Source organism: Carassius carassius, chromosome 26 (genome assembly GCF_963082965.1).
Source record: "Carassius carassius chromosome 26, fCarCar2.1, whole genome shotgun sequence".
In the NCBI taxonomy this organism is placed as follows: domain Eukaryota; kingdom Metazoa; phylum Chordata; class Actinopteri; order Cypriniformes; family Cyprinidae; genus Carassius; species Carassius carassius.
The window spans coordinates 28,813,863-28,837,340 of NC_081780.1; the positions used below are offsets into that span (position 1 = coordinate 28,813,863).

Sequence of the window (23,478 nt, forward strand, 5' to 3'; positions counted from 1 at the left end):
GCTGTCGGCTCGGCTGATTAACGTAAATCTTCATTTAAAAAAAAAATGCTCCAAACATTTTTCTAAATTAACTTGATAAAGAAATGAAAAGAAACATAACACAAAACTGACCCCTTTTTTAATTGTTGCAAATAGGGCAGGCTTCTGCTGTGTAATAAAATAAATAAATAAATAAATTGATTGCATACATGAAGATCGTAGACATAAATTATAATGTTATATTACATTCACCTTTAATGCCATCTAGTAACCTTGTGGTAAATAAAAATAACACCAAATAAAATTCAGATTAGTCAATAATATTTTGTAAGACTTGACAGTTCTTCTGTACATGTCCATCCATACAGACCTCTGTAATATCTGACTCGTATATTATTGAATCATATGTCATTTCTTATGTTTCTCCCTTTTCCTTTATGTGAATCAATGTCTGTATAAACGAGAAATCTTGACAGTTCACTGCATCCATTGCGGTAAGTAATCTTTTTAGCTCACTGTCTGACACATTCTTAGTATTTGCATATGAAATAAATATGGAATAGCAATCTATAGCAGCATATTTCACAACATGTAAAAATCTTTTTTGTAATTAACATTTTGAATAACATGTTTGGATATTAGATCAAGATTACTTATTTCATAGATTTTGTGTCTGCTCCACTGCCAACTGCCATCAGCACCTTCATTTTAAGGTAATTCATTTATTCACATTCACCTCATTAATAGTTCAAGTTCAATTTTATTTATATAGCACATTTACAACAGCTGACAAAATGCTTGAAAGACAAATTACAGAAAAACAAGATTAAAAGTAGATATTACAGGCATAACAAAATATTTAAAAAAAAAATGAGAGTAACCATAAAACAGAAGAACCAAAAACAGAGACTTGAAAGCAGACAGAGAAGGGGCCGTTCTAATCGCTAGAGTTAGAGTTCCAGAGTCGTGGCCCTAAGGTCCTTTAAAGTCTATTCGCTGAGAATAGGAGAGATTTGTTCAAATTTAATAATCAGAATGGGGTCAGAATGACCATTTATTCAAGGGGGTCAAAAACTCGGCCAGCGTTGCTTGGAGGTAAGGCCATGACTCCTTTGCACTAGGCTCTCTTGTTTATTATAACCATTAGCTGCCACCCTAGACAAAGCCTACAAACAATATGGCAACAAGTATAGAAGGCAGTAGTCTTTCACTTTTTGTTTATGTAGTGCTTTCATGCAAGATGTCTACACGTTTGAACCAAACTTGAGCACTTCATTATTTTGTTTTTATGCATGTCCTACTGTGACATTTTCTATTAATCTAACTGCATCCATATTAATATGTTTGATAATAAGTGTTTTTGTTTTCTCTTGTTTTAGGACAATTCTGGAAAAAATGGGCCTGCTGGGGAAGGTTACTCCCCTGCAGGCCAAAAAAAAAAAAGGGAAAACTTAAAAAATAATAATAATAAAGTAAATGAATATACATTTAATGAAATTCATGGTTTTCATAAAATTCATGGTTTATTTATTTTGCCTTAGGATTGTAAGTGTCCTGGGACTGGTGAGGGGGTGAGTGGGAAACCCACTGCTGAAACTTGGCCCTTATTTTTCCTCATGGATGAGGTGTTAGGGCAGAGGCCCTCAAACAACCCCCCTGTCCTAATTGCCTCCATCCCTGAGGAAATAGCAGGGCCAAGTTCAGCGGTGGGTGATCGTGACGAGGAGGAGGAGCCAGCACCAACACCTGGCAAGAGAAAACGTGGCCGTGATGATGAGCTGGTGGAGCTTCTCCGAGAAGACATGAGGTTGCAGAGGGAGACGGAGGAGAGAAGAACCCAAGAGAGCAGAGAGCGAATGGACCGACTGTTTGGTCTTCTTGAGAAAATGGTTAACAAATAAAATAACCATTTTCTCAAGAAGACAAAACCTATTTTAAGTCTGTTTGCCAATGAATGTTCTCATTTCTGTCCAGTTTATTTTTTTTTAGTAAAATAAAAGGATTCTCCTGTACACTGTTGCAACTTATTCTTACACTGCATTCTTCTTTTAATAGAAGCATTCAAATTTGTGTCTTAAATTAAATTGCTACATTTAAAACCAATAATTCAAAACATTAATGAAACTACTTTACATGACTTGGGTTTATCTTCAGAAAAACAACATAGAAGTAGAGTATATAAAATATGGCTGCCACAATACAGTCCCTGGTAAGGCCTCTCTGCTGGTGGGACATCATCTGGGATGGTCTCCTGAGTGTTTCCACTGTCCATTGCGTTGTCTACCAACAGGTTTGCAGGGCTGACACCAATCAACAGCTGTCATGTCAAGAGGTTTTCAGAAAGGGAAGAATAAATTAAATTAACTTGCATACTCGAAACAAACTAAAATATTTCTATGTGCAAAACCGTTTTATGGTCCAATAAATTTTTGTCTTCGGCATCATAGCGTAATTATCTTGCCTGTTACAAATAGTCGTGGTCAGCGGGTACCTCCTCCAGGACAGACACCTCTGCAGACAGCTGGTCACGCCATGGAGCACCACTGACCGTCTCCAAAGCATGGAGCACGGCCCTGGTGGTCACATACAGCCTGCAGGATTATTGATGAGAACAGTTTCCTGTTCCTGTAGCACTGACCATCAGGGCCGATCGTTGGCTTGATGCGGACATGGCAGCCGTCGATTGCTCCTGCAGCTTTCAAGAAAGCTCTGTGTCTTACCAGCCCTGCAAACCCACGGCCGACTGCCTCCAGGTCTTCTGGGGTCTTCGGGAGGTTAATTACTTGGTGGCGAATGGCCACCATCTCCTCAGAAACTCGGTGGACTATGCGGTGGACAGTGGAACGAGGCATGTCAAACACTCTGGAGACCGCTCTGTATGATGTACCACACGCCAGCCAGAATAGAAACACCAGGGTCTCAATTGTGGAACCCCATCCTTGTTGCCGTTCTCTTCTCAGAAGATCTAGCAGCACTGTCAGGGCATCGCTGCTTAGCCGAAAATCAGCCCGTGTGTCACCATCATTGAAAAACCTTTCCAGCATTGGGACATTAAGGTTTATCCTGCAGTACAGGTGTCTGGTCTGATTTAGGGGCAGAAGGAAAAAATAAATAGTTTAGAGTTGTGAGAAAGTAAATAGTAGAAGAAATATTGAGATACTTTAGGATACTACTTTTAGTAACTACTAATAACGCATTGAGGAAATGTACTAGTCATATTTAAAACCTTAGTTAAAGGGATAGTTCACCCAAAAATTTTAATTCAGTCATCATTTTAACCCCTATTGACAACCATAGTATTTTTTTTTCCGTATGGTAGTCAATGGGGGCAAGATCTGCTTAGTTACAAACACTGTTCCAAATATCTTTGTGCACAGCAGAACAAAGAAATGTATAAAGGAACTTGAGAGTGAGTAAATTATTGAATTTTAATTTCTGGATGAACAGTCCCTTTAAGTAAAAGTATTATCTTGCATACTGTAATATACTGTTATAAGGCATGGAGAGTAAAAGCGAAAGTATGTATTGTTCTGAAAAAAATTATTTATCAGAATGCTTTTGTATTAATGGTACTGCTGCATTACCGTGTATGTGTAATTTTACTTCTGAATGTGTCAAAGTTTTTAAATATACAGTCGTGGCCAAAAGTTTTGAGAATTACATTAGCAGCAACTTTTCCAATTTCCAACTTTTCCAATTTCCAATAGCAATTTGCATATACTCCAGAATGTTATGAAGAGTGATCAGATGAATTGCATAGTCCTTCTTTGCCATGAAAATTAACTTAATCCCAAAAAAACCTTTCCACTGCATTTCATTGCTGTCATTAACCTTATTTGAAACTTTTCAATAATTTCATTAATTTTTATTGAAAATAAATGCTTTTCTGATGTGACTGATCAGGGCCCATATTCACTAAACATTTTATTTATTTATTTTTTTTTGCTGGCAAAGAAAGGTCTAAATAAATAAATGTCAACATAATAAATAGATAAGTACAAAATTTAGTAAATGTATGAATAAACATGGACAGAAGTAATTGTGGAAATAAATGTTGTCACAAATACACGAATGGATGAATATATTTGGAAAAATATAAGGAAATAAAATTATACATCTATATATACATACTTATACATATAAATTTTTTTTCTTTATGTATATTTCCATATGTATTTCACCAAAAACAAAACTCTGAATATCGCTGACATAGCCTATGTTGTATTATTCGTATGTGTTTCCTTTATGTAAATATCGAATAACTTTTCTGTATTGTAGGCGACGGGGCTTTTATTTTGCTCTGGTGGCATGACGTCATAAGGCTGCGCCGCACTCCTGCGTCCGTCTTTCAGCTGAAGAAAGGTTTGTGGTCTTCATTTGAAGTGTTTGAAATAATACACGCACGTTCAGTCTGTTTTATAGTGTTTACAAGCGAGGTAAAGTGCATAAATTATCGAGTGTAACATTGAACTAGTTTATAGTGATGCAGCGAGTCTTTCTCCTGAACTATTGTAAACAGATTCACTAACGTTACTCGAAGCTTGTCATCATTGGTTTGCACAATATAAGAATAAATTAATTTGTGGAAAAATAGGCAATATTTGCAGTGTTGGGGAGAAACTAATTTATGTAATTTAGTTACACGTCACTAATTAAAAAGTAATTGTAATCTGTTACTGGGAATAAAAAAAAATTACCTATGAAAATGTTAATGAGTTTCACACAAACACTATTGATATCTTTCCCAAATTTCATTGACTGCTTTAAAATATGAGACCCCAATGTTTCAGGAGTTCAGCACACAGAATAGGACTCATGCTTATTAAATAACTGTTTTGTTTCCTATTAGGATTTATGTATATGCTTTTTTTCTTCTTCTTTTCAGTGTTACCTGTCAGCAATCCAAAGATTTGATTTCAATCATTTGATTTCATCATAGCTATTAAACTATATGTTATGATTTTAAGTCTGTATTTCACTTCAAAGTAGTGTTAAAGTGTGCTTTAAAATTTAATTATTATAATCTTAATTCAAGTGAAGAAGTATTTTGAGAAGTCTGACAGTAATCTACTTTAAGGTTAACCCGGCCTGCTTTAAATATTACAAAATTATTCACAGTTGAAAACATTCATTAGAAATCTAGAAAGCTAATCAAAAATTAATCAAATGTAATCAGTTACATTACTTTGTAACAGTAATTGTGAAATAGTAATTATACTTATACTATATTATATACTTATTATAGGTATGAGATTGTGACAGTAAAGACACCTTAGAGCCAGCAGGATTTTGCACAGATGTACAGTGGATATAATAGAAGCTCCTCTTCAGCTGTCTAGCAGAAGCCTGAAGGTTTTGTGCCTATATTGACTGGTAGTTGGAAATGTTCATAAATCCCTCCACCTTGACTAACGCCCTAGTGCCAGCTGAAGAAAAACCGCCCCAAAGCCAGATGCTGCACACCATGCTTCACTGTGGCCATTGTGTTCCTTTGGTGGTGTGCAGTGTTGTTTCTGCACCAGACATACCCTTTGGAGTTCAACGTTGGTTTCATCAGGTCACAACACATTTCCCCACATACTTTTGGGAAATTTAAAATGTGTTTTTGCTCAATTTAGCTGGGCTTGGATGTTTTTCTTGCCACCCTATCCCATAGTCTAGACATATGAAGAATATGGGAGATTGTTGTCGAAGTTCGTTTTGGCAGATCGAAATGACTCGCCAAAGCGAACTTTCTGGGGGAGTTTGTTTGACTCATAAACACCTTTTGAGCTTCCATTGGTTCATTGGCGTTACGAAACCGGTGGGTGTGTTCGGAAACTCCACCTTCTTTGACACACTGTTTTTTTTTCTTGGTTGGTTCCTCATTCTGTGGAGGTCATTTAAGGAGAGCAACATCTCCTGAATACACTGAAGTGTCAAATAGCTGAGCCGCACAAATATATCTGCACCTGTACGATTGCTCGCGGACAGACTTTAAAGATGTAGAGATGGTATTTCATTCCTAGAAAGAAATGGCAACAAAGTTTGGTGTCGACGACCCTGAGTTACGCAAAAAGCAACGCAGAGAAACATCCGAGACCAGTTTTCCAAAGCCATGAAAGGAAAGAGTAAAGGTAGCAAGTACCAAATACATGTTTCAAATAAATGTTACACCACGCTGCTGCTGTGGTTGTTCTTTCAATAAGTGAATTTAAAGGGTATACAGTAAATGAAATGCCAAACACATATACAATAATAAACCTTTGTTTTTGTCAAAACCATTTGTCCATCTAAATATATTAAAGCAATTATGTTTATGGTTCTTTTGTATTGCAAACATGATACTTGACTCTGAACTGCTGCTAATCATTATTTTTTTGCCTGTAATATTCTGACCATTGAGCCCCGTCTCACACCTTTTACGTTTCATCATTGTGTTTAGTGGATATGTGTGAGCATCGCGAGTCATTTTATATTAATCTAAGTTCGTTAACAGTATATCGTCACTCAGCCTTCTCGAACCTCTTTTTGCCCCGCAACAAAGAATGAAAACAAACTTTGTTTGTAGTATATTTGAAGTATATCGGGGCTTTAAGAAAATGTCATCAACTCTATCTTGGTCTCTTTCCTGTTTTTTTTTTTATTTATTTTATTTTTACATCACAGAAACCTGGCATTTTAACGGGTGTGTAGACTTTTTAAATCCACTGTACACAATGTTGGGAGACTTTAAAGTATGGACCTGATATCAGCTAAATTACATTTTTGAACTAAATCGCAGAAACATAGTACTTTAGTCTGCTATTCCCCGCTCTGTGAAGTAACGTGAGGGAGGAAACTAGTTGATGTTAGCTTGTTAATAGCCATGTTATCTGCCTCGGTAGCAAGCCAAATAGTATTTATTTCAATAGTGCCACACACGTTAACTCTCTTAGTTGGAAATGTTCATTTCAAGACAGCGTTATCTTGAATTTAGTGAAGAGTGATGGGTGGTGCTCCCATAGATGGAGATCATATTTAACTCATTTCTGACTCTTGGACACTCTATTTAAACATGTCTTACACGGTGGATGTCCTTCCTCCTCCAACCCGTGGCCGTCTGAATGTTTTCGATACCCAAAAGATTCCCATACGGCAGACTTTATCTTTTTCGCTGGGATTTCCCTCCTTTGGTGATCCTACACCATTGTTTCATATTAAAAGTACCAACGCACAGTGCTTAATGTGATTTATTGGATGGGAGGTTTGCTACAATGGTCCATCATAAACTGAAAACAGGCTAGACTAATCGATTCTTGGGATTTAAGAATCAATAACAAAGATACCTTTTATTGTGTGCCACGGCATCGTGTGTAGTTAGGACACAGTGTTTGTTACTTCTGTCACTTCCAGGAAGCAGTTTGAAGCATATTTTCCTCCTGCTTTGGTACTCTTTAAGTGATCAAAAAAACTCAGTAGGGTTGGAAGCATATTCGTTGTGTTTTGTGTCAGTGTTATCGTAGTTTGTTCAGTTTCAAAGCTTCATTTGAAGCATGACTACTGTACTAGGGAGCTGATTAAGACACAACTAGAGATTTAATAGGAATTTTATTTTTTATTTCTGTTTATTATTCTCATCTTAAACAGGACAAAGTGTTGAAACACAGAAAAACTCCCGCTGAAGAGACTGAGATCCACGTGACTCTTTAGATGGCGTTTATTAAAGAGGAGAGTGAAGACATGAAGACTAAAGAAACATTCAGAGTCAAACATGAAGATATTGAGGAACAAACAGGTTGGTTTCACAAAGCTGAACTGTCCTGTATATTTTCTCAATTCATTTGCCATTGGCAGGTGTTTTTGTACACTCTCTGCCCTCCTGCAGCTTTTTTTAAAGGATTTCAGCTTCACTTTTTTTTCTCAAAGTTCTCTTAAAGGCCATTTTCTACTCCTATTTCAGTGCTCCGACTTCAAAATGTCATTGTGAGACACAACGGCAAGGGTTGTCTCATTTAATATTTAAATGTTAATATTCTCACTATGATGATATGTATACCCAAATATCATCTCCAGCTGCTCGGGAGTCACTTCATTAGCATTTTACCGTTTAATTTGAGAAACCTCCCGACATTTCACATACACAGCAGCTGCAAGTTCCTCACGGCAACCTGTCAAAATAAAAGTGTAGTTTAAAGTTAAGAAACATCAGAATATAGGTGCTGGTCATATATTTACAATATCATCAAAAAGTTGATCTATTTCATTAACCCTTGTGCATTGTTCAAATTCACTTCCCCTTCGTTATGTTCGGGATGAAAACATCCACTCAATTAAACTGCTGTAAAAATGTATCGGATAAAAAAAATTTTTTTTTGCATAAATCTTTTAATCAACCTCATTCCTGATCAAAACTACCAAATGTTTAATAAAAAGTCCAAGATTTTAACTCTTTAATTGCCAAGTTCATAAATTGTCACTGATTTGGGGGAAAAAACACACAAAATGACTTTTCAATATAAAATGTAATTGGCTGGATATTTTTTTTACCTTTTATCACAGTCTTGGGCATGTCAAAGATTAGTAACAACATTGGCTTTGATGCATTGCTAGTTTTTGTGCAGCATTAAATTTACATTTTTTTTCTCCCTCATTTGTTGTTGGTGGCTGTTTTTGCCCCATTGACTTCAATATAACGAAATTTTTTGATTGCAAAGCCATGACACCATATAATCATGCATTCTTGATTGTTTGTGGTTTTCCATTTTAGGAAGAGGTAAAATGTGTCATTTTTATGGTTGATCACTAGGTAGGACCATTAACCCTTTAGATAGGCCTGTGCAAAAAAAGCTTAGTTTCTGGTTTTTATATGGAGTATAACAGCAAATTATATTGTGTGTGTGTTTGTGAGAGAGACTTTTGCGCACTTACCTTGATGTATTTGAGAAAATCTAAATGTACACCTCAGCTCTCAGAACTACACGGAGTAAACAAAAACAAAGTGTATTTATGCACCTGCTGCCTTTTGATGGTGGTGACAAGTACAGACTAAACAAAAACAAGGTACGTGGATTTAAACACTTCAATGCCATCCTGCTGGTCATTTGATTGTGAGAAGAGCAGCAAGAAACACAAGAAAGGGCTTGACTTGTACCGAAGTTTTAGAAATGATTATGCAGCTTGACCCCTCCAGGGAGCTGCAGCTTATTCGAAGTTGGTGTTGCATTTTCGTTCATAATAAATTATGTTCATAAATCTGATGCAAAGTAGATTTTTTTTTACAGAAAAATCAGAAAGTGTATCATTTTAAGGATTTAAACTGGCGTTACAATCAAGAAAAGACCAGCATTTCACACATAGGCTGTCCATACTTCTCACTAGGGCTGCACGATATTGGGAAATATCTCTCTCTCTCGCGCTCTCTCTCTCTCTCTCTCTCTCTCTCTCTCTCTCTCTCTCTCTCTCTCTCTCTCTCTCTGCCCTGTTAAACTGCAAATGATAAACTTCCACTCTATGATGGTTAAGCTGTGCAATTAATCCGCGAATCACATTCGTCAAGGGCCGGGGAGCAGCTGGCCCGTACAGTTAATGAATAACGGATCAACTATGACAGCCTACATCGCACATCCTGTGATGTGACAATTGTGGATTCCTACATCGCGATATCGATGCTTAAACGACACATCGTGCAGCCCTACTTCTCACCATCAAAAGGCAGCAGGTGCATAAATACACTTACTTTGTTTTTGTTTACTCCATGTAGTTCTGAGAGCTGAGGTGCACATTTAGATTTTTTTCAGATACATCAAGGTAAGTGGGCAACGGTCCCTCTCACACACACACACACACACACAAACACTTCTGGACCCTTGCGATGGTATATCGCATCATCCCTGGAGTCATGCCTCTGGCAGGCTGGAGGAAGTGAGTTGTCTCCACGTTGGTGGAAAACCACACTTTACCGCCCAATCCACCCAGATACAGGATCCTCTCAATCCTTCTCGCCTTCAGTGGGAGCTTGAGATGATGATGAGGGTGCCACAACAAAATCAGGATCTGGCTCTCCTGAGTCTGTGGTGTCAGAGGGAGAAGACAATACATCCTGCAGCTCGCTGGAGAGGTCAAGCTGCGCAATCATTTCTAAAACTTCGGTACAAATCAAGCCCTTTCTCGTGTTGCTTGCTGCTCTTCTCACCATCAAATGACCAGCAGGTTGGCATGCAAGTGTTAAATGCAAATCTGCATCTCCATAACTTTGGTCAGCAGCAGGAAGCATGAAGTGCTCTAAAACCTCCTGGTATACGGCTGTGTTGACCTTGGACCTCAGAAAACACAGTGGATCAACACCAGCAGATGACATGGCACCCCAAACCATCACTGACTGTGGAAACTTTACACTGGACCTCAAGCAACGTGGATTGTGTGCCTTTCCTCTCTTCCTCCAGACTCTGGGACCTTGATTTCTAAAGGAAATGCAAAATATACTTTCATCAGAGAACATAACTGTGGACCATTCAGCAGCAGTCCAGTCCTTTTTGAAGCAAGACGCTTCTGACGCTGTCTGTTGTTCAAGAGTGGCTTGACACAAGGAATGCGACAGCTGAAACCCATGTCTTGCATACGTCTGTGTGTAGTGGTTCTTGAAGCACTGACTCCAGCTGCATTCCACTCTTTGTGAATCTCCCCCACATTTTTGAATGGGTTTTGTTTAAAAATCTTCTCCAGTGTGCGGTTATCTCTATTGCTTGTGCACTCTTTTTTTTTTCTACCACATCTTTTCCTTCCCTTGCCTCTAATGTGCTTGAACGCAGAGCTCTGTGAACAGCCAGCCTCTTTTGCAATGACATTTTGTGTCTTGTGCAAGGTGTCAGTGGTCTTTTGGACAACTGTCAATTCTTGGATTGTGTAGCCTACAGAACTAGACTGAAGGTGTTTCTCAATGTCAAGGAAGGATCCTCGGAAGCCAGTATTTCGAGGATGCTACGTCATCGACATCCATCAAAGGACTGTTCCAATGTCGAGGATCCTCGGAAGTTCAACCAAGGACTGAGTCCTTCGTTCGAAGAATATCCCATACACAGGAAAGGATGCATATGTGTATCCTTCGCGCTCTCAAATCACCAACAATCCTATGCACGCAGCTTTGCTATCTTGTTCAAAAATTCAAAAATGCCAAACATTAGCATTAGTCGGAGCGTTAACGGTTTTTATTTACGTTACCAAACATTTGTTATAACTTTAGTAAAGATAAGTAAAGTTTAACGTTTAAATGCCAGTACAAATTTCTACCATATTGATATTGTAAATTATACAAATACAAATGGTTAACTGAACCGGACCTGTCATTTAACAATTGGTTGCGTCATCGGCATTTCTTTTATAAATAACTAGTTAAGTTGTCCAAAGTAATGACAACTTACGTAATGACGCAATTACGTGCACTTGCTAGCCTGTTCCATTTACGTGTTCTCCGAATGCTTAAGAGGAGTCTCGCCTAGCCTCTGAAGGAAGTGACTTGGAAGGACCAGTCCTGCCAAGGAAGTATCCTTGACATTGAGAAACACCTTGAGAGTTTTGGGTTAATTAGCTGATTAGAGAGTGGCACCAGGTGTCTTCAATATTGAACCTTTTCACAATATTCTAACTTTTTGAGATACTGAATTTGGGAATTTCCTTAGTTGTCAGTTATGAACATGAAAATGAAAAGAAATAAACATTTGAAATATCAGCCTGTGTAATGAATAAATATAATATACAAGTTTCACTCTTTGAATTGAATTAGTGAAATAAATCAACTTTCTGAAGATATTCTAATTATATGACCAGCACCTGTATATTACTATTTATCAGTCTTATGACTTAATGCTACTATTGCTAATACATATTAATAAATATTTATTTATAAAGGATTAATCACAATTGTTTTTTTTTTTTTTTTTTTTTTACAGTAAACCTCTGTTGTGCAGCACTTTGTTAGTCGACTAGGATGTTACTTAAAAATGTGCAAAAATTGTCAAAAAATTTTAGTCAGTAAGTCCATGAGTCTATGTCTATGACAGAGAAATCGTTAACAGCTGTTTCTTGAGTAATAACAGTATATTAGGCAGGAAATCAAAACATTCTTCTGTTATTCATTAATCTCACTGATGGCTTTTTAATTGTAACTCAGTAGTGGCAGTTTTACATGGCCACTCGCTCTAATTTTAATCTAGATAATTGTGCACTATTAGGGTGCATTTCCGAGTGCTTGCAGTAAACATGCTAATAGCTTCCAAATTCTGTGCATGACATGAAGGTGCCGGCAACAAAATGTTTTACTTTTGTAAAATAAAGAAAACAAGGTGAAATGCATATGGAACTTACACAAAATACAACTTAATTATAAGGCCCGTGAAAAGCACACTCAAGATGAAATGCACTTTACAAAGAATACTGGCAATTTAAAAAAAAAATATGTATATATAATTTCCAAGGTTAAAATAGACCTAAATTCTGAAGCAATGCAATCTATTAATGTGTCTGTCAATGGTATTTTAAAATGTATTTTTAGAAACGTTAACTTGGACCAAGTTAAGAATTGGAGGAAACAACGAATTTTGCTCCTACGGTTCAAAAGTTTGAAAAAATAAGAAATTATTACAATAGATGCCTGCCTTCGGTTCTTTGCTCCTAATTAATTAGATCTTCTGGGTCAATCTTTTATATTCTTTTTTAAATAGAGGGTTTCAATGCCAGCTTGCTAAGTTTTTGAGATGTCCTAAATAAGTGAAGAGTTAGCAATATTGGCAAGTGTTTCTAAGATTACATGCAACACCTCTTGTGGTTGCTTAGTGGTTATAGAATGCAGTTATGTTATGTTAGTTTTGATACTTTTCATGTTTTAATGTTTTGATGTCTGTTGTTTTGTGTCATTAAACAGATTAACTTTTATCTTGTTTTTTTTTTTTTACTTTAGACTTAATGGCACTGAAAGAGAAGAGTGAAGTACTGAATGAAATTGAAGAGAAAGATCATGATTCCATAAATGGAGAAACATCTTTGAGGTTTTCACAGACTAAAAAGACTTCCTCAAGAAAAAGGACTCAAAAGAAAAGTTATTTTACCTGCCAACAGTATGGAAAGGGTTTCAGTCAAACAGAAAGTATTAAAAGACAAAAGTATTCAAACAGGAGAAAAGCTATACGCATGCCAACAGTGTGGAAGGAGTTTTACTCAACTTAGACACCTTGGAGTCCACATGAGAGTTCACACAGGAGAGAAACCTTATACCTGCCAACAGTGTGGAAAGCATTTCAGTCATAGAGTAAGTCTTAAAAGACACATTAGAATTCACACTGGAGAGAAGCCATACACATGCCAACAGTGTGGAAGGAGTTTCACTCAACCTGGTCAACTTGGAGCCCACATGAGTGTTCACACTGGAGAGAAACCTTACAAATGCAAACAGTGTGGAAGAAGTTTCAACAGGAAAGGAAATCTTAATTGCCATATGAGAATTCACTATAGAGAGCAGCCTTACGCACATGATCAGTGTGGAAAGAGTTTTGATGAACATGACATCCTTGAAGTCCACATGAGAACTCGTAGAGAAAAACCCTACATGTGCCCTGAGTGTGGAAAGCGGTTTAATCATAAACAACGTTTTGAAGACCACATAAGAATTCACACTGGAGAGAAGCCTTTCAGCTGCCAAGAATGTGGAAAATGTTTCCGCCAAAAAGGAAACCTTAACAGGCACATGACAGTTCACACTGGAGAGAAGCCGTTTATATGTTGTCACTGCGGAAAGAGTTACAGATATACAGCAGGACTCAAGTACCACATGAGGTTTCACATATGAGTGAACTATATTTTTACTAGAGCCCAACAGATATGGGTTTTTTGGGGGCCAATGCTGATACTAAGGAATAAAAAAGACCGATATATCGGCCGATATTCTTTGTGTAGGCTATAATATATTACAGTATTGTCAAAAGTTTGGACACATTTCCCATTCATGTGTCCAAACTTTTGACCAGTACTGTATATAGAATACAGTATATATAGCCTACATTAAAATTATACATACAAAAAATGTTTGCAATGATAACAAATGTGGTGATCAAGCCCTTTTTAATGATGTGACAAACAAAGGTCTATGTAATGGAGGAAGGATATTTAACAAACTTTATTATTCAAAATGAGTCTGACATCAGTGCACTTAATAGTAAACTTCACTTATTATAAATAACTTAATTCAAGTTATATATATTGTTGTTATTTAAGAAATTAATCAAGGTAACGGTGTAAGGCAAGCTAGCTATTGCCAAACCAACAGATGTAGGTTTATGCAGGAAGCACAGCTTTTCTAAATGTAAGCATATAAAATGAATAAATAATGATTAATAATATTTTCACAAACTCTGTATTGTGATTTTATTGGTAATCAAATGAACATGCAGAACATTCATTTTTAAATTGTCATTTTGCAGTTTAATATTCTCAGACACTGTGTGTGTGTGTGTGTGTCTGCGCTGACCTGTTTTTTTATTTATTTATTGATCAAAAATAAGACAAATTCCACGTTACATCAGTTGGGCTCTACTTTTTACGTTTATCGGTGTGACATGAGTCACGTAATAACACCAGAGAGAAGCCTTGCTGTGCCATCACTGAGGAAAGACTTGCAGAAACAAAACAAACACCACTGATATAATTCAATATAGTTGAGCAGCAGATTCGTTTTTGTTAACACCTTTTGTGTTTTGGTTGGTCGGATCACAAATAGACTGTCGATTGTATCACATCTGACCCCATTTTTTAATGTTCTATTTACTACTTATTTTATGTTGTAAAGCCCATTGGTCAGCTGCTGCTATTGTAAATGGTGCTATGTAAATAAAACTTGATTTTGAAACCTAAATGCATGAGATCTTTCAGATATTTAATTCAAATAAATAAAATATGCTTGTGTAATTTACATACACTGAACACTTTTGTTTTTGCCCCTATTTTTCATGAGCTAAACTCAAAGATCTAAGACTGTTTCTATGTACACAAAAGGCCTATTTCTCTCAAATATTGTTCACAAATCTGTCTAAATCTGTGTTAGTGAGCACTTTTTCCTTTGCAGAGATAATCCATCCACCTCACAGGTGTGGCACATCAAGATGCTGATTAGTATGATTATTGCACAGCTGTGCCTTTGGCTGGCCACAATAAAAATAATAATAATAATTTCTAAAGTAGATAAAAAAAAAACAGGACATTGCTAGAGTAAAAGAAGTGCATGACAGCAAGGACAATGTATTTATTAAATTCTTTACAAAGACTACTCAGTTTACATCGAAAATACTGTGCCTTAATACCCCATTGAGCAGGCCAGAAGGTGACGGTGGCAAGGAAAAACTCCCTAAATTAGGCAAATGGTGCATCACTGACAGAGTTATCCATGTCAAAACATTGTTTAAAATATTCTGCAACATTGCAAACTAATAGCACCACACTGCTCTCTCCTTGAGCTTCCAAAGCACGTCATCTTCACTAAAGAATCCTCTTAACACCAATTTCTTAGCAAAGGACAGGTTGATAAGTTCATTAGCTTTAATAACTGCATTGGAAGGAATATTGGAAGACCTGTTGCATTTCATAGAATTGGCATAACCTCTATATACTGAGGCATTGTTCTACTCATTCTGCTTTTGCAGACATAGATTTTGCCATGTTTGCATTATTTGAACCACTTTCACTGGCCTCAACAAACTCCGCCTTTAGAACTACTTTCATCTCAATTGTGATGTGGCCATTCAAAATTGAATTTATATTGGTGGTTTTACAGAAAGCATCACATTGGTTACATCGATTCATTAAGGTTGTGGCATTTACCTTATAAATTTCATGGAATTTCAGACACAAGTGATTACACTTATTTTTGTAGGGGAATTACAGTTATAACTCAAGGATCAGGTGTGTCGCAATGAAGAATTAATAATAATAATAATTTTACTGAAGAAAATAGTTTGCAGTTTCATCAGCAGTACTCTCAACGGAGTTCGTAGTAGTGTTGCTTTCGTCAACGAAAACTTTGACTAAATATGGTCAGAATAAATGTTGCAAATTCAAAACAGAGTATCTTCCGTGTCTGGAATAGATGTATTAAGTCTATAAGGTAACAACAATATAATAAGATAACCTTGTTTGAAATGGATTTGGCTAAAATAAAAGTTTGGTTTCGTCTATACTGCTAGGTACTTGTACTATATTGACTGGGTTAAAGTGACGTGACATTCAGCCAAGTATGGTGACCCATACTCAGAATTCATGCTCTGCATTTAACCCATCCAAAGTGCACACACACACAGTGAACACACACACACACTGTGAACACACACCCGGAGCAGTGGGCAGCCATTTATGCTGCGGCGCCCGGGGAGCAGTTGGGGGTTCGGTGCCTTGCTCAAGGACACCTCAGTCGTGGTATTTTCAGCCCAAGGTTCGAACCCAAGAGAGTCAAACTCTCTAACCACTAGGCCACGACTTCCCTTAAATAGAATTGCATAGCCAAAAAGAGACTTAAAAAAAGGTTTTCTAGCACTGGCAAGTGTCTTTTCATTACGGTGGGATACACACACAATATGCAGACATTAATCTTGAGGAATAGAAATACAGGATAGAACAGGATTCATAATGTCTATTATACACTTCTAAATGTCACAGTTCTCTTCGTTCCCCTTATAGTGCACGTAGCTGGCCTTGTAACCCTAGGAGAAGGAATACAATCACATGTCTTCATGTCTGTTACTCTTATCTCTTAAGACTGCATCTGTCTATATGGGTATAGATGGCTTTTTACTTATGGCGCACAAACACTTCCTGTTTGTTGTTGGCGGCTGTACTGCGTTTGAGCTCCGCCACTATATTCTTTTCATTGACTATTATTAACTCAAAAATCAATTTTATACATCATCGTTTCCGTTTATATAACGTGTGAATATATCCTCTATTGTATTCTACAACAAAAACAATCAGAGCGCCTCGCTATCACTAGTTTTATTTTGATCTCCCGGGTCCACTATTAGCTTTTAGCCCGTTAGCATCAGCGGCGTGGTTGCAGCTAACTGCGCTTACATTGCTAATACTCTATTCACACACATTACCACTGCTGTACTCACTGTTACTTGCTTTAATGGCGGATGAATGTCTCCACTCTGTGCAGCTCGAGCTCGAGGCCGTGGGAAAGCAGATTCGCGACCTGGAGGTGAGGCAGGCCCAGCTGAGAGAGCGGAGAGCCGCGCTGGAATCATCCCGGGCTGACGCTCACAAATCCGGGGTAAGTATACAGTGATCTGCTAACAGTCCCACCACGTCTACTCCGTGTGTTTCTCTGCACAGGCCCGGTGCACCCAGGACGCGATCTTCCCAGATGTCCTTCACTGCGACGCCGGGACACCACGGACCCTGGGTGCATCCACAGCGGAGGACGCGAGCCGGGTCCCGGACAACGACTTCTCCCCCTCCTGCCTTTGACATCTCCATCCGGAACCGCTTCGCTCCCCTCCGCGAGACAGGACGCGACGCTGTGATCATCGGAGACTCCATCGTCCGACACGTAAGTGCTACGTTAGCCGAAGGTAAAGTGCACACTCATTGTTTGCCTGGTGCTCGTGTTCTCGATGTTTCTGCGCAGATACCCGCGATCCTGAAGGCCGACGAGAGCCCCAGAGCATTCATGCTTCACGCCGGGGTTAACGACACCACGCTGCGGCAGACGGAGACGCTGAAGAGGGACTTCAGCAGCCTGATCGAGACGGTTCGCAGCACGACGCCCTCGGCGACGATCGTCGTATCAGGACCACTGCCCACGTATCGACGAGGACACGAAAGGTTCAGTAGACTTGTTGCTTTAAATGAATGTTTGTTGTCATGGTGTAAAGAACAGAAACTGCTATTTGTTAATAACTGGAATCTTTTCTGGGAGCGTCCTAGGCTGTTTCGCGCTGATGGATTACACCCCAGCAGAATCGGACTAGTAAGACAATTCTCAAATAACTATTATGATGACTTCTGTTCCACCCCCTTAAATGGTAAAAGTACTTGCGCTGTCCAATCTATTAAGACTGTGTCTGTTCCCCGAATAGTGAGGTCAAAATATAAATTTAATGTAGGATCTAGAAAAAATCTTATCGTGATTAAACCAGAAACATGTAAAGTAAATGAACAAAAACAATTTTTTAAGTTTGGGCTCATAAATATTAGATCACTCACACCCAAAGCAGTTATTGTAAATGAAATGATCACAGATAATAGTTTTGATGTACTCTGCTTGACTGAAACCTGGCTAAAACCAAATGATTATTTTGGTCTAAATGAGTCTACTCCACCAAACTACTGTTATAAGCATGAGCGCCATCAGACTGGTCGTGGCGGAGGTGTTGCAACAATATATAGCGATATTCTCAATGTTACCCAGAAAACAGGATACAGGTTTAACTCTTTTGAAATACTTCTGCTTAATGTTACACTGTCAGACATGCAAAAGAAATCTAATGTATCTCTTGCTCTGGCTACTGTGTATAGACCACCAGGGCCGTATACAGAATTCCTAAAGGAATATGCAGATTTACTCTCAGACCTTCTGGTTACAGTTGATAAAGCGCTAATCATGGGAGATTTTAATATTCACGTTGATAATACAAATGATGCATTAGGACTTGCGTTTACTGACCTAATAAACTCTTTTGGTGTCAAGCAAAACGTCACTGGGTCCACTCATCATTTTAATCATACACTAGATTTAATTATATCGCATGGAATCGATCTTACTGATATAGATATCATACCTCAATGTGATGATGTTACAGACCATTTCCTTGTATCGTGCATGCTGCGTATAACTGATATTAACTATATGTCTCAGCGTTACTGCTGGGCAGAACTATTGTTCCAGCCACCAAAGACAGATTCGCAAATAACCTGCCTGATCTATCTTAACTGCTATTTGTACCCAAAAATACACATGAATTAGACGAAATGACTGGCAACATGGGCACTATTTTCTCTAATACATTAGAAGCTGTTGCCCCCATCAAATTGAAAAAGGTTAGAGAAAAACGTACTGTGCCATGGTATAACAGTAATACTCACTCTCTCAAGAAAGTAACTCATCGCCTTGAATGCAAATGGAGAAAAACTAACTCTGAAGTTTTTAGAATTGCATGGAAAAACAGTATGTCCAGCTATAGACAGGCTCTAAAAACTGCCAGGTCAGAGCATATACACAAACTCATAGAAAATAACCAAAACAATCCAAGGTTTTTATTTAGCACAGTGGCTAAATTAACAAATAACCAGATACCACCTGATTCAAATATTCTGTTATATTTTTTGGAATATCACTATATCCTCGAGAGCTCTCAATAACAATAACACACTGAAACAGAGTATGCTTAGAACTGACTTCTTTTACTGTTCAATGACACATGGCTATAAAGGGCCATCTACAGCAAGAAAACCACTGCATGATAACCCAATTATCAACACTAAATACATAACATTTCCTCCCAACTTAAATCAAGGGTTGTCAAACAAAACAAAAGAAATATTTATTTTCTTGAATCCAACTTTAACCACTACTTAGTGAGCACGTCTTAACCTCCATGAATCTATCCCTTTTATATACATATATATATATTAGAATGCTTTATAATGGTCAGGTGGTTTAGAGAGACGGGAAGGATAACGCTTAATAGTCTCTCCAGTTTGTACAGTCCCTGTGGGTGATTGGTCAATGTTGCCTGACTCTGGTGTGTAAATCGTCTTTTCCCCGATGTTCTGAAGCGGTGGTACCTGCAAATTATCAGGGGCAGCAGGAACTTCTGGTTGCATCTGGGTTTCAGAGGATTCAGTCCCTTGTTTCAGTAATTGATCAATATGACATTTCCAGATTCCAGAAGCACCCACGTTGACAACGTAGTAGACGGGTCCCGTTTTGGACATCACCACTCCAGGTATCCATTTTCCCCCCTTTCCATAGTCACGAGCAAGAATGGACTCTCCAACATGAAATTCTCTGAACTTAGAGTGTTTTTGACGTCGTAACTGCTGGGCATCTTGGGACTGACTCACTGTTTTGGCGAGACTAGGTTTTAGAAGATCCAGCCGGGTTCTTAGTTTGCGATTGAGGAAAAGCATTGTAGGTGACTCCTTTGTAGTAGCATGTGGAGTGTTTCTGTATGTTAACAGGAATCCATCAAGTCTCTGTTGGATTGGAGCTGACCCTTTAGAAGCTTTTAGAGCATGTTTGAAAGTTTGGACAAAACGTTCAGCTTGTCCATTGCTAGAGGGGTGATATGGGGCAGATCGAATATGTTGCACCCCATTTGCCTTCAGGAAAAGTGAAAACTCCTCAGCACAAAACTTTGGTCCGTTGTCACTGACAATAACATTAGGGATTCCATAATGACTGAAAAGTCCTCATAAAACTTGAATGGTTTTGCTGGTGGTAGTACTATCCATAATTGAGACTTCCAGCCATTTGGAGTGCGCATCAACTACAATGAAGTACATATGGCCTTCAAAAGGGCCGGCAAAATCAACATGTATTCTCTCCCAAGGATGAGCTGGCCAAACCCATGGGTGAAGTGGCGCAGGACAGGAGGCATTTTGGATACGCTGACAAGACTGGCATGCTTTGGATTGAGATTCAATCTGTTCATCAATACCCGGCCACCAGACATAGCTATGGGTCAGATGTTTCATCCTTACCACTCCAGGATGCCCCAAATGCAGATCAGCTAACACCCGGTTGCGAAGCTTGATTGGTACCACGACACGACTTCCCTACATTAAACATCCTTGAACAACTGTGAGCTCATTGCGATGTGTCACCAAAGGTAGCAAGCCTTGAGGTACCTCTTTAACTTTTGGGAACCGTCCGGTTGAAACCATGTCCAGCACAGGTGACAAAATGGGATCCTTTAGGGTGTCACGTCTAATTTCAGCACTACTGACAGGAAGAGTGGCTATCTGGGCAGCATAGAACACATCCACAGTGTCCGTTTTCTCAGCGTGTGTCACTGGTAATGGCAGCCGCGACAGTCCATCTGCATTGGCATGTAAGGCTGCTTTCTTATACTGAAAGACATAGTCATGGGCGGCTAATATCAGAGCCCATCGTTGCATTATAGCTGCTGCCATGGATGGAATGCTCTTGTTGGGACTGAGAATAGCTGATAGAGGTTGATGAGGGTAAACCTTCTTCCGTATAAGTATTGATGGAATTTGCGAATTCCAAAAATTATACACGGGGCCTCCATCTTGATCTGAGCATAATTTTTCTCCGCTTTACTAAGTGTCCTGGATGCAAAAGCAATCAGCTTCTCCTCCCCATCGGGGCACACATGTGATATCACTGCCCCCACCCCATATGGGGAAGCATCACAGGTGAGACAAATGGGTAATTCTGGGTCATAATGTGTGAGTACTGCTACTACTTTCTGAAATGATTATTCACATGCCATGTTCCAGCACCATTTCATTCCTTTACATAAAAGAGCATTGAGGTTCAGCACAGATGCCAGATTTGGAATGAAACGGCCATAGTAGTTGATCATCCCAAGAAAAGAGCGTAATTGACTTACATTGGTCGGTGCAGGTGCTTCCATTATGGCTTTGATCTTTTCTGGCGATTTGTGTAATCCAGCGGCGTCAATGTAGTGACCCAGATACTCCAGTGACTGTCTGAAAAATTCACATTTTTCATGCTGCAATCTCAGACCATATTCTGGTGAGTACTTGATCTAATGTCTGGAGGTGTTCCCCATTATTTCGTCCTGTTATTAACATGTCATCAAGATAACAGACTGAATTTTGTCTGAATGACTATCGTCCAGTTGCCCTCACATCAATAGTCATGAAGGTCTTTGAGGGACTGGTTAAAAACGTCATCTGCTCCTCCATACCGGATACTTTGGACCCTCTTCAGTTTATAACGCCCAAACAGATCCACAGATGATGCCATCTCTCACATCCTGCACTCTTCTCTCACACACATTGACCGCAATAACAGGAACTACGTAAGGCTGCTATTTATTGACTATAGCTCAGCTTTTAATACTATAGTCCCCTTAAAGCTAGCTTCTAAACTCATAGACCTCGGCCTGAATTCTTCACTCTGCAACTGGATTCTTGATTTCCTCACCGGCAGACCTCAAGTGGTGAAAGTAGGCCAGTACACCTCTAACTCCATCACCCTGAATGTAGGAGCCCCACAGGGCTGTGTCCTGAGTCCCCTGCTCTACTCTCTCTACACACATGACTGCGTGTCTTCGCACAGCTCCACATCTATAATCAAATTTGCTGATGATACTGTGGTTCTGGGCCTCATTCACAACAATAATGAGACTGTATACTTGGATGAGGTAGATAAATTAACATCATGGTGCCAGGACAACTGTCTCTCTCTGAATGTGAGCAAAACTAAAGAACTGATTGTGGACTTCAGGAAGAGACAGCAGCAGCCCTATACTCCTCTTATGATCAGCGGGACCCCTGTGGAGAGGGTGAGCAGCTTCAAGTACCTTGGTGTAAACATCTCAGAGGACCTGACTTGGACTACTCACATTCAAACACAGGTTAATAAAGCCAGGCAAAGACTGTACCATCTGCGACAGCTGAGTAAATTCAGGGTCTCACCAGCAATCCTGAAAACTTTCTATTCAGGGGCTATGGAAAGTGTTTTGACTCAGTGTATCTCAGTGTGGTATGAGAACAGCTCCAGTCAAGACTGCAAAGCCCTGCAGAGAGTTATGCGCTTAGCTGAGCGCATCTCCGGGTCTGCTTTCCCCTCTCTGCAGGACATCTACCTCAAACGCTGCAGAAGCAGAACTGTTAAAATCATCAAAAGTCTCCACCCACCCCAGTAACCCATCTTTTCACTTTGCTGCTATCTGGTAAGCGCTTCCGTAGCCTGGTGGCAAAAACCGAGAGACTCAGGAGGAGTTTCTTCCCCCAGGCCATCAGGCTCCTAAACTCAAAACCAGCCTCTTAACATCCTCATGCCTCCACTTAATGTACACTTTATCAGTAAGATATTCATCATTCACTACCTCACATAGACACTCTGAAAGTTGCACATTTGCTTCTTGTACATTCCTGTGTATCTTAATATTTAAGACTACAGTATAATGCACATATGCACATTGTACATCCCTGTATATCTTAAAGGGTTAGTTCACCCAGATAGCAAAATTATGTAAGGCCTAAAAAAAAATTTGTTTGGTTCCGGTTTCCGACCGACCCTGTCAATTTATGTGCGACCCAAATTTATTTTATGAGACTGGGGAAAAACGGTCTTTCACACATCGTTAATTAAATTACAGTTTCCTTTAAATGCTGTTTTACACTTAAGTAATCCGTTAAAAACCATTAAGTATTGCATCAAAACCCTTTAACTGTCAATTCCTAAAGTGAGCTATAACTTAAGGTTTGGAAATCGTAACATTAAGAGAAACGGGGGGGGGGGGGGGCATTACCAGCTTACTTTTAATATGAAACAAAGTCTCA

The 23,478-nt window shown here is 38.8% G+C and overlaps 2 protein-coding genes across 4 annotated transcripts in view; one reads left to right on the forward strand and one right to left on the reverse strand.

The window, feature by feature from the left end:
• Positions 1–14,036, forward strand: part of LOC132106122 (gastrula zinc finger protein XlCGF8.2DB-like) — a 113,782-nt gene extending 99,746 nt beyond the window's left edge. Inside the window, exons 1-4 of one of the 3 annotated variants that reach the window (XM_059511763.1) lie at positions 4,229–4,341; positions 7,588–7,757; positions 12,918–13,030; positions 13,107–14,036. In XM_059511763.1, coding sequence (XP_059367746.1) covers positions 7,651–7,757; positions 12,918–13,030; positions 13,107–13,777 — 891 coding nt within the window. In that variant the 5' untranslated portion in view covers positions 4,229–4,341; positions 7,588–7,650 and the 3' untranslated portion in view covers positions 13,778–14,036. Of the gene's footprint in view, positions 1–4,228; positions 4,342–7,587; positions 7,758–12,892; positions 13,031–13,106 lie in introns of those variants that run through there. The other 2 variants (XM_059511762.1, XM_059511764.1) reach the window with 2 other exon arrangements.
• Positions 1–23,478, reverse strand: part of LOC132106100 (gastrula zinc finger protein XlCGF8.2DB-like) — a 173,556-nt gene that overhangs the window by 36,525 nt on the left and 113,553 nt on the right. The gene's annotated exons all lie outside the window — the stretch shown is intronic.